The 11,839-nt window shown below is 52.0% G+C and overlaps 1 protein-coding gene across 5 annotated transcripts in view; it reads right to left on the bottom strand.

The window, feature by feature from the left end:
- Positions 1-714: 714 nt before the first annotated feature.
- The window catches only part of S100A2 (S100 calcium binding protein A2), a 29,303-nt gene continuing 18,178 nt past the window's right edge, over positions 715-11,839 (bottom strand). For 2 of the 5 annotated variants that reach the window (XM_043877360.1, XM_043877361.1), the window contains exons 3-4: positions 2,567-2,720; positions 715-959 (exon numbers count right to left, since the gene is read on the bottom strand). In XM_043877360.1, the coding sequence (XP_043733295.1) occupies positions 807-959; positions 2,567-2,720 (307 nt within the window). In that variant the 3' untranslated portion in view covers positions 715-806. Of the gene's footprint in view, positions 960-2,566; positions 2,721-4,098; positions 5,280-7,080; positions 7,139-8,336; positions 8,404-11,839 lie in introns of those variants that run through there. The other 3 variants (XM_043877364.1, XM_043877363.1, XM_043877362.1) reach the window with 3 other exon arrangements.

The raw sequence follows: 11,839 nt of genomic DNA, 5'->3' as shown, positions 1-11,839 counted from the left end.
GATCATGTTAGTTGCTCAGCTGTGTCCGACTCTTTGCGACCGCATGGACTGTAGCCCACCAGCTCCCCTGTCCATAGGATTCTACAGGCAAGAATACTGCAGTGGGTGTCCATTCCTTTCTTCCAGGGGTCTTCCTGACCCAGGGATTGAACCTGGGTCTCCCACACTACAGCCAGATTCTTTACATTCTGAGCCACCAGGGGCACCCCAGACAGTCTTCCCAGACAACAAATGGCTCTCAAAGTAATAAATGGCCTTGGGGCCAAGATCAAATCCTTGGCCCTGCCAAGGAAACGGGCCTCAGAGTAAGATAAAGTCAAAGAGGAGAAATTTCATGTGGACTTCAAAAAGATTTAAGGGCAAGTCTCAGATCTCAGATACATCATATGTCTTCTAATAATTTTAACAGTGTGTCTTCTTGACCCTTTCAGACAAGAGGGTCTTTAAGAATCATAAGGACATTTTCTCCCAGCACCCTGACTCTAAGGTGGAAAGGGCCAGTCTCAAAGAGATTTATAAATGTGGCTTTGGGCTAACTGACCTTGTAAGTCGATACACAGGAAACCCACAACATTTTTAAAGGAATTGTATCATCTTGCACTGAAAGGGATTAAGACAGCTCACAAGGAAAAGCAGCTTTGGGTCTTTAACTTTCAGCACAGCACCTGGGCCAGCCAGGTGACAGGGCAGCACTGAGCAATGAAAATACTGTCAACCGGCAAAAACAGTTTATTGAGTAAAACTAAAAAAGATAGAGAGTCCTCCCCGGCCGAAGAGACCCACAGCAGGGAGCCACAAGCTCTGCATCAGGAGCGCGCTGGGGAGCCCTGGAAGAAATCATTGCACATGATGGTGATGAGGGCCAGGAAGACGGCGTACTCCTGGAAGTCCACCTGCTGGTCACTGTTCTCATCCAGATCACCCATCAGCTTCTTCAGGCCCTCCTCATCCACCTTGTCCTGAAAGCAAGAGACAGTCAGGCCATCTGCTCTCATGGGGCGGAACCCAGCTCTCCCCTCCTCCCTGGGCAGCAGGTACGTGGTAAGCAGGGAGCACCTGGGGCTGATGGTGAGCAGGGAGGCCCTGGGAGCACTAGGGTGCCCTGTGAGTGGGGACATAGCGAAGTGCATGAGCCAGAGTCTCCAGCTCTCCCTGCTGGGGGATCTCCAGACCCTCCCTTCATAGGATCAGCTCTGCTCCCCACAAGGGCCCAGCGAGATGGGCATTACCCACATCCTGCTGATGAGGAAACTCAAGCTTTCTGAAGCCACCACCATGCCTCATCACCAGAAAAATGAATTCCAAAAAGGCAGACTCTTTCCCATACCAGATAAAATGAAACCAAATTAGGAAAGTATGATCAAAAAAATTTTTTTAAGAAAAAAAGACATGCCTCGTATGTCCAAAGCCTGAGATCTGACTTTGGGATTTGTTCCAGTGGCTAAGACTCCACTGGGATTTGGTCCAATGGCTAAGACTCCACACTCCCAGTGCAGCAGCCCTGGATTCGATCCCTGGTCGGGGAACTAGATCCCACATGCCGCAACTAGGACTCCCGCCCATGCACTCTCAAGGAACCTTGTACCCCTGGGCTGTACCCAAGTCCGCTGCCGGAGCCCAGTGAGCCCCACTAACCAGCCCAGGGAGATGCTCATCTCCGCAGCACTGGCACAGAGCCCACTGGCCTGTGGAAGGAGGTGGAGAGCTGGACCTTCCTGCCCATGCACCTCCCTCTGTCCTCACTCCAGTGCAGCCAAATAAATAAATATTTTTTTGGTGGGCGGAGGGGGAGTGGAGCACCTCTCGGGTGGCACTCGTGGAAAACAATCCGTCTGCCAATGCAGGAGACATAAGAGACTCAGGTTTGATCCCTGGGTCAGGAAGATCCCCTGGAGTAGGAAATGGCAACCTGCTCCAGTATTCTGGCCTGGAGAGTTCCATGGACAGAGGAGCCTGGCGGACGATAGTCCACAGGGTTCCAAAGAGTTGGACACGACTGAGCACGAGCAGATATGAGGAGCTGATTAAAGGGAGGGCAAGTGGCAAATTGAAAACTGATGGCATTTCTCTACGAAACATCTCAGGGTGTGTCTGCGCTGAGCTTCTCTCTCCCTAGACACCTTCTTAGTTTGGCAAGTAAATATGAAAAACAAAAGAGGGAGAGGATGGAAGGAGGAAGAGAGAGAAGGAGATCACAAATGAGAGCTGTGTGACCTTGAGCTAGTCACTTCCCCTCTCTGGGCTCCGACAGCACATCCGTTCTCTGGAAAGCTGCAGGGAGGAGCCGGCAGTGGAGCACCCCCTCAGGCATTCACACGAAGGCTTCACTCTCACTCTGGTGAGGTCATAAAAGGCTTGACCCCACCCTAGTGTCTGCGTCCCCAGCACCACCCCCCACACACACAGGAAGGGAGAAGATATTCACCCTGGGCCCCCACCCCGTATACCAGGCCCCTCTCACCCCCGGCCAGCCCCACTCACCCCCGCCCAGGGAGGGAGAAGAGATTCGTCCTGGGCCCCCACCCCGTATACCAGGCCCCTCTCACCCCCGGCCAGCCCCACTCACCCCCACAAAGCTGGGCAGCTCCTTGTGCAGAAGCTCCTTCATCTCCCCCTTACTCAGCTTGAATTTGTCTCCCTCTTGGCCAGAGTACTTGTGGAAGGTGGCGACCATCACAGCCAGCGCCTGCTCCAGGGGACTGGACATCTTGGATCCAAGGCTACAGGGATGGCAAGTGAGGGAGATGCCTCAGCCCAGCCTGCAGGACCGTCTGCTGCCCTTGAGCCCCAAGCTGCTTTTCCAAGTCCCTCTCTGAATGGGCAGGCAGGGCTGTGTCTCCTCCTCAGCCTGTGGCTCCCTGGCCAGAAGCCATACCTCCATCTCACACTAGGTGGGTGAGGCAGAGGCTAGACCTTTCCCTGTATTTGGAAGGGCTCCATGTCTCCTCCCATCATACTTGGGACCCAGAGCGTCTATGGGGGATAAAAAAAAACAAAAAGCAGCAGGGTGGCCAGAGTCCCATTGGGGATCCTTTCTGTCAGCTTCTATCATAGGCCAGTGGGCTCTGTGCCAGGGCTGCAGAGACAGGAGTCTGCACGTGCTAGTTAGTGGGGCTCACTGGGCTCTGGAAGTGTCCTTGGCTACAGCCCAGGGGTACAAGGTTCCCTGAGGAGTGACTTCCCCATCTAACTGAAAGCTCCCTTGGGAAGGTTGTATCCTCCGTCAGACCAGGGGCTCTCACCAGCTAGGGACTGTGTCTCCCCTCACGCTGGAGGCACCGGGGCAGGGGTGCTGGCAACTGAACACTCTCCCTAACAGGAAGGATTCTCCCGGGACGGGAATTCAAGAAATCAAAAGCCCAGTACCCCAGGATCAGGACAGAATCTGAGACCAAGGGCAGAACTTGGAGGTCATCCTTTCCAAGGCCCTGCCTCTCAGAGCGGTCACACCACCCTGGGAGGATTAGGCAGGTCCCAGGGTGAGGCCGGAGGAGCAGGCGCCAGAGGCAAGAAGCACCCTGGGCCCATCCTTCCAGCCCTGCCCTCAGGAGGTGGGAGAAGACCGACGCGGTAGAGCTATGCCGCTGCTCAGGGCAGGGACACCGGCAGGCCCATTCGCTTGAGATCCTTGGCTCTTCGTCCTGCTGGAATCCAGGACTTTTCAAAAAAAAAAAAAAACCAGGATTCTCCTTAAAGCACCGCCCCCCCCCCAATCCTCCCACCACCACACACACTTCATATGCCTAGGCCCAAACCCCCAGGAAGTACCTCTAGACCGACACTCAGGCTGAAAGATGCAGACACAGCACAAGAGTAACCCCTAAACCTCACAGAGGAACTGGGAAAAAGCCTCTATCTGACACATTTGGGGAGGAGGTCCCCCCAAATGCAGAGACCCACAGAGGCCCCGGGCCTTCCACCAAGAGAACCAGGAGACAAGAGCAACCTAAGGGGACATACCGCAGAAACTAACAGAACACTGTAAATCAGCTCTGCTCCCATAAAAATCCATTAAAAAAACAAAAATGCCAAAGGGACAAAGGCAGAAACCCATGGGGGTCTTGCCCACCCGGCCCTGCCCAGGACAGAGGTACTCACCAGACCAGAGAGCAGAGAGAGACTCGGGAAGGAAAGCAAAGGGCCAGATGCCCGGAGTTGGAATTTATATGCTAGCCCCACTGGCCCCCAACTTTGCATTTTAAGGAAACCAAACCTGCCCTAACCTGATCCCGCCAAAGCCTGGCCTCCTGCCACCCCCTCACATCCCCTCCCAGTCCCTCCCTTTCTGGGCAGCCAAGGGCAGCGCCTCCCCCGGCCCCACCCTGGCCACAGCGGGAGCGGGAGGTGTCACGGGGAAAAGGTATTCTGGGCCCTGGGCGAGGGGAGGCCGCCCCTGTTCACAGGGGCCTGGAGATTCAGGCCCAGCCTTATTCTCATGACAAATGCCTGCGAGTCACAGTTCACTGTCGGGCCAGAAGTTGCCGGTGTGTGCTGGGACTTCACGGGCCTGTGTGTGTGCTGGGAACCAGCAGGCAGCTGGGGGCTATCAGGAAGAAGAGGGCAGGGGTGACCGCAGGGAACGAGGGAAACAGTGACTTTTAATAGCCGGCCCCAGAATAACTTTCAGTGATGAACCAAGGCAAGTGGGTGTGCTTTAAAAGACCTGGAAAGGCCCCCTTCGGGTAGGAAGGGGTCTGGCAGGAGACAGGGAGACAGTGAGGTGGGAGATGGCTCTGCTATAGTGAGCTGGGGTGAGCAGCAGTCTCTGTGTGTAAGGAAGGCCCAGGAGGGCTGCAGGGAGGAGAAAACGAGAGTCTCCTCCAGGTCGGGAGGTGGGCAGGTGAGGAGGGGGCCCGCACAGCTTCCCAAGCCAGGAGGCCAGGCCGGGGACGAGGCCACAGCCTCGGCCTCGCTCACCCGCTCGTCCAGGCCCCTCCCCAGAGAAAGGCAAACACTGAGGCCTCTTAGGACCCAGCCCAGGGGAGGGCCTTTCAGAGAAGAGCAGACTTCACACGGCCCCTTCCCAGGCCCCCTTGCCTACTGCCTCAATCCAGTCCGGGCACCGCCCTTCCTGTGTGCCAGCTCCCCTCCCCCCTCCAGATGTCCACCAGCTTCTTTCCCTCCTCCGGCGGCCCGAGTCCGAGGTGACTCACCCTCGGTTCCAGGCCCAGAGGCTCAGGCAGTGACTCAGCGGCACCGCCCTCCTCCCCCAGGGCTAGGGCAGCCGAAGTCACGAGGCAGCAGGCGGAAACCCCAACCCAGCTCTGGCAGACAGGGCCCTGGAACAGAGACCCCCTCATCAGGCCCACTCTGGGGAGTTTTGGGTCATGACACCACAGAGAAACTCAGCCTGAGAACCCACAGAGGATCAGACATCAAGCCAGGCTGCTCTTTCCCTGGAGGTCACTCGCAGTGGGACTTGGGGGCAGCCTGAGCAGCATAGATGAAATCAGGCCTCGGGGGCCCCCAGTACCCCCACCTACACCTCTGCAAAGCCACCCAGTGTCCTTCCTCCCCAAGGCACTTGGCCCCCTTGTGCTACTGCTCTTCTCTGTCAAAACCTATTTCAGATCGAGCTTGGAATAAAAATTGTTCTCCCTGAGGGTAAGGATCAGTGGGGTGCAATGCATTGCTTTTTACAACACTTCTTCCATTTTAACTGATGGACTTAGGCAGATGGTACTTCTGCGGTGGCGTCCCCATGGCCCTTGCTGGAAGTGAGGTGCTCGGGCTCTGGCCCATACCTGCATATCCAACCCCTACCTGCATATCCAACCTCTCCTGCACTCCTGCAGTTAGGAGTAACTGCCTGCTCACTGTGCCTGAGCACCTGGAGTGGCCAAGGCTGCCTATGCCCATCCTTCTGCTCAAAATGTGCCCACTCACCACATCCCTGCCTCCCGGAGTCCCACATATCCTTCAAAGGCCAGTTCAATGCCCTCGCCTCACGGAGCCGCCCCAGGGCTAACCAGAGTCTGCCTCCACCTGCTCTGTCCCACATCAAGCACTCCTTTTGTGCTCAGAGCATTCTGATCTCAACTGAATCACTCGTGCGCCTGTCTTCTCTCGCCCTCACTCCCACGTGGTGAGCTCACCGGGCAGGGAGCGCGTGAGCAAAGGGTCTTGTCCACACCAGGTGCCATCCCAAGTTTACGGTTGGCACCGTAGGGGGTGGGGTGCTGGGGACAGTACCAGGGAGCCTTCCCACCTCCCGAAATCACATCACTGATTATGCTACCAAATCATAACTTCTCTGCCTGCTCCCAGGAGTGGAACTGAGACTCTGGGTTGGAAAACAGAGCTTCAGAGAGCTATGAGTCCCTGAGGAGTGACTGCGGGAAATATCTTGCTCTGGGGACCCATTGAGGGAAGGAGCACAGCAAAGTCCCCAGCGGGCAGGGATGGAGACAGGAGGCAGACAGAGGAAGAGACGAAGAGGCAGTCAGACGGAAACTGGGAGAAAAAGTCAAAGAAAAACAGAGTCACAGAAAGTGTGAGGGAAAAGGGAAGACCAGAGAGGAGAGAGAGCGCCTCTGATGCTAGGAGTAGCATCAGGACACCTGTCCCTGAATTGAGACCAGGGCTGTGCCCATCAAGGAGCCATATTCCTGAAACTGAATGAAAATCACAGTAATTTGCCACTAACTTGCTGGGTAATCTAGAGTAATTCCTTCCCCCTTGCAGAACAGGAGGGTTGGACAGGCTGACCCCTCAAAGTCCAATTCCATTCTACTCTCTCCACTTCTTCATGAAGGCAGAGAAGCCAGGACGCAAGCAGGCAGTGGGCACATCCTGGCAGTGACTGAGTCCATGCCCGGCTTGGGAAGCTGGGTGTCCTCTTTCCCCTAGGCGTGGTTCCAGGCGCCAAAGGTTTCCCATCAGCAACTCCTGGGTTTTCCCCGTCTTGTTCATGCCCCCTGGTGGTTGAGACGTGTCATTGCAGGCTGGTCTCCCTACTCTTCTTTCCCTCCCTCCGGTCTGGGTCGGCCAGCACTTGCCCAGCCCTGCTCCTGACTCAGGCAGGAGAAGACAATGCTGATTCATCTCCAGCAAGCCTTCCCACACCCACACCTCTCACACCTGCATGACGTATGAAGTGTTTCCAGGACAGGTCCTGCTGAGACGCCCAGGTGGACTTCTGAAATGGAAGTTGGATGCCTGTAAACAGTTTAAAAGCCATAGGGAGGAGGCAGGAAGGACCTAGGTAGCAGAAGTGAGGGGCTGAACACTGTCAAGCTCTGTCAACCTCCCCACCATCCCTGGGGCATTTCCAGGGAAAGAGAAATGGTCTCGCTGTTGGGGCCCTAGGGCCCTTGCTTTCCCCTGACTTAAGCATGCGACTTGGGGAAGTTGCACCAACCTCTGAACTCAAAATTTTTCACCACAAGGATCCTTTTTATTATTTCTCTGCCCTCCCCAAATCTGCTGAGATATTTTCTCTTAACAAACTGCACGAAATAGTTTATCTAGCAATCCCCTGATGGGGTTTCCCCGGTGGCCCGGTGGCAAAGAATCCATCTGCCAATCCAGGAGACACAGGGGACGAGGGTTTCATCCCTGGGTCAGGAAGATTCCCTGGAGGAGAAAATGCCAACCCACTCCAGTATTATTGCCTGGGAAATCCCATGGACAGAGGATCCTGGCGGGCTACAGTCCATGAGGTCACAAAGAGTTGGACACGACTGAGTGAGCCCAGCACAGCACATCCCCTGACAGCCTACTCGGCATGAGAGAACCTGCAATTATCACACTGGGTTTGGGTCATTCTGGATTTCCATGTGTAATGAATTTGTCATATCCTTTACTGGAGGAGTCCAGACTGACATTATGAGGCACCTGCTGTGTGCTGAGTGATGTCCATATATCAGCCCATTTAATTTACACAAAAATCCCAGAAAGTTGGTACAGTCTTACCACCACTTTGCAGAGGAGAAAATTGAGGCTCAGAGAAGTTTTCCCAAGTTCACACAATTAATGAGGCATGGCTTAAATACAGGTGGTCACAATGGTAAACCTCCCTAGAAGAGCCAATCATCAAGAATCCCCTAGGGACTTCCCTCATGGTCCATTGGTTAAGACCTCACCTTCCAATGTGAGGGATATGGGTTCAATCCTTGGTCAGGGAGCTAAGATTCTATATGCCTTGTGGCCAAAACGCCAAAACATGAAATCAAAGCATTTTTGTAACAAATTCAATATAGACTTTTTTTTTTAATAGTCCACATCAAAAAAAGAATCCCATAGAATCCTAACCTCTGATTCCTACACAGACCAACCATCCACCATCCATCCCCTCACATTATACCCAACCTCTGAGTCTTATTTCTGGACCTCACCCAGTATCCAGGAGCTCATCTCTCTGCCTGCTCTGGTCTGACATCTTCAGTGATCCCTCTTCCTTTCCCTCCAAATGCACTCTGGCTTGAATCTAAAATAAGCTTAAAACAAAACAAAACAAAAAAAACCTTCCTCAGATCTGCCACCTCCCTTGACTCTTATTGTTGCAACAAATAATACCTCTATTCACACAGTGACCCAAATCAAAAACGTGGCTGTCTTCCTATCCTCCCCTTACTGCCCTCCAGTTACCCAGTCAGGCAACCTGACCTTCTAAATACTGCTCAGTTCTGTCTACACCGCCTGAGATCCCACTGTATCACCTGGTTCCTAGGCTATTGCAAGTACATCTGGCCTTTTCCCCCACCTCAAACCTTGTCCCCCACTCTGACCCATTCTCAGTTCTGCCACCAGGGTGATCTTCTAAAATTCAGATCTGACCATGTCACTCCAGAAGTAAAAACACTGAGTGATCTCCCTTAACTTTAGAAGAAGGCTACCCAGCGTGGCACACCTCCCTAGGTACCCAACTGCGTTGAGGCACATGCCATGCCCTTCCGTACCTCTGAGCCCTTGCCCAAGCCATTCATTCTCTCAGGAAGCTTCTTCTTGCTTTGTCCCCCTGTCAATCTCCTGTTGTTCAGTGACTCAGTCACGTCAGACTCCTTGTGACCCCATGGACTGCAGCACGCCAGACTTCCCTGTCCTTCACTGTCTCCCAGAGTTTGCTTAAACCATCAGGTCGATGATGCCATCCAACCATCTCATCCTTTGTCACCCCCTTCTCCTCTTGCCCTCAATCTTTCCCAGCATCAAGGTCTTTTCCAATGAGTCGGCTCTTGACATTAGGTGGCCAGAGTATTGGAACTTCAGCTTCAGCATCAGTCCTTCCAATGAACATTCAGGGTTGATTTCCTTTAGGATTGACTGGTTTGATCTCCTTGAAGGCCAAGGGACTCTCAAGAGTCTTCTCAAGGACCACAGCTCTAAAGCATCAATTCTTTGACAATCAGCCTTCTTTTTGGTCCAATTCTCACATCCATACATGACTACTGAAAAAACCATAGGTTTGACTATATGGACCTTAGTCGTCAATCTCCTACTCATCCTTTATTTTATTTATTTATTTTTTTAGCCACACTGCAAAGTATGTGGAATTTCAGTTCCCTGGCCAGGGATCAAACAAGTGCCCCTGCACTGGCAGCTCGGAGTCTTAACCACTGGACCGCCGGGGAATTTCCTCCTCAGTTCAGTTCAGTCGCTCAGTTGTGTCCAACTCTTTGCAACCCCATGGATTGCAGCACACCAGGCTTCCCTGTCCATCACCAACTCCCGGAGCTTCCTCAAACTTATGTCCATCGAGCCGGTAATGCCATCCAACCATCTCATCCTCTGTCATCCCCCTTCTCCTCCCGCCTTCAATCTTTCCCAGCATCAGGGTCTTTTCCAGTGAGTCAGTTCTTCTCATCAGGTGGCCAAAGTATTGGAGTTTCACTTCAGCATCAATCCTTCCAATGAACACCCAGGACTCATCTCCTTTAGGATGGACTGGTTGGATCTCCTTGCAGTCCAAGGGACTCTCAAGAGTCTTCTCCAACACCACAGTTCAGAAGCATCAATTCTTCGGTGCTCAACTTTCTTTATAGTCCAACTCTCACATCCATACATGACCACTGGAAAAACCATAGCTTTGACTAGATAGACTTTTGTTGGCAAAGTAATGTCTCTGCTTTTTAATATGCTGTCTAGGTTGGTCATAGCTTTCCTTCCAAGGAACAAGCATCTTTTAATTTCATGGCTACAGTCACATCTGCAGTTATTTTGGAGCTCAAAAAAAATAGTCTGTCACTGTTTCTATTGTTTTCCCATCTACTTGCCATGAAGTGATGGGACCAGATGTCATTATCCTAGTTTTCTGAATGTTGAGTTTTAAGCCAACTTTTTCACTCTCCACTTTCACTTTCATCAAGAGGCTCTTTAGTTCTTTTTCACTTTCTGCATAAAGGTGGTGTCATCTGCATATCTGAGGTTATTGATATTTCTCCCGGCAATCTTGATTCCAGCTTGTGCTTCTTCCAGCCCAGCATTTCACACAATGTATTCTGCATAGAAGTTAAATAAACAGGGTGACAATATGTAGCCTTGACATACTCCTTTCCAGATTTGGAACCAGTCTGTTGTTCCATATCCAGTTCTACCTGTTGCTTCTTGACCTGCATACAGATTTCTCAGGAGGCAGGTAAGGTAATCCGGTACTCCTGCTTCTTGAACAATTTTCCACAGTTTGCTGTGATCCACCCAGTCAAAGGCTTTGGCATAGTCAATAAAGCAGAAATAGATGTTTTTCTGGAACTCTCTTTTGATAATCCAACGGATGTTGGCAATTTGATCTCTGGTTCCTCTGCCTTTTATAAACCCAGCTTGAACATCTGCAAGTTCATAATTCATGTACTGTTGAACCCTGGCTGGAGAATTTTGAGCATTACTTTGCTAACGTGTGAGATGAGTACAAATGTGTGGTAGCTTGAACATTCTTTGGCATTGCCTTTCTTTGGGACTGGAATGAAAACTGATCTTTTCCAGTCCTATGGCCACTGCTGAGTTTTCCAAATTTGCTGGCATATTAAGTGCAACACTTTCACAGCATCATCTTTTAGAATTTGAAATAGCCCAACTGGAATTCCATCACCTCCACTAGCTTTGTTTGTAGTGATGCTTCCTAAGGCCCACTTGACTTCACACTCCAGGATGTCTGGCTGTGGGTGAGTGATCACACCATCGTAGTTATCTGGGTCGTGCAGATCTTTTTTATATAGTTCTTCCTACTCACCCTTTAAATTTAGCTCAAAGAGCAACTCCTCTGTGCAGCATCCCTGGATCTACTCCCCAGCCTCCTCACATACTAGAGCACATGGGTGTACATGTGTGTTCATGTGTACACACACAGAGTGGGGTTTTGGGCTAAGTTAGGTGTCCCTCCTACGTACTTCTGCAGCCCTTTGCCAATCTCCCTGTAACAGCACATTTTACGTGTAGTTGTAGCCATTTATTTATATGTCTTCCCCAACTAGCTCAGGCTGCTGGGACATGGATGCTGAGTATGGTCAACTCCTAGGATCCCCGGTGTTTGACACGGAGCAAGTGTCCCGTGAATGGCCAGAAGCAGGCACAAGCACAGTCCCTCATTGCCACCACCCTTTCTCCTCCCTTTGACCCCACATTTCCAAGACTCTAAATCCTCTACCCCCATCCCTGAACCTTCTAAAAGCTGACTTGCAGGTTCCCTGGTGGTCCACTGTTTAGGACTCAGCACTCTCACTGTCAGGGGCCTGGGTTTGATCCCTGGTCAGGGAACTAAGATACTACAAGCTGCAAGGCGCAGGCAAATAAACAAATAAAAGCTGATTTTCTACAATCCTGCAAATCCAGCTATCTCCAGTGTCACCAGAAGCAGCCTTCTTACCGACGCCAGTTTGGGGGAGGGGGCAACTTAACAGCCCAC

This window comes from Cervus elaphus, chromosome 20, assembly GCF_910594005.1.
Source record: "Cervus elaphus chromosome 20, mCerEla1.1, whole genome shotgun sequence".
Classification (NCBI taxonomy): Eukaryota; Metazoa; Chordata; class Mammalia; order Artiodactyla; family Cervidae; genus Cervus; species Cervus elaphus.
This window is presented reverse-complemented; position numbering and strand designations above follow the sequence as displayed.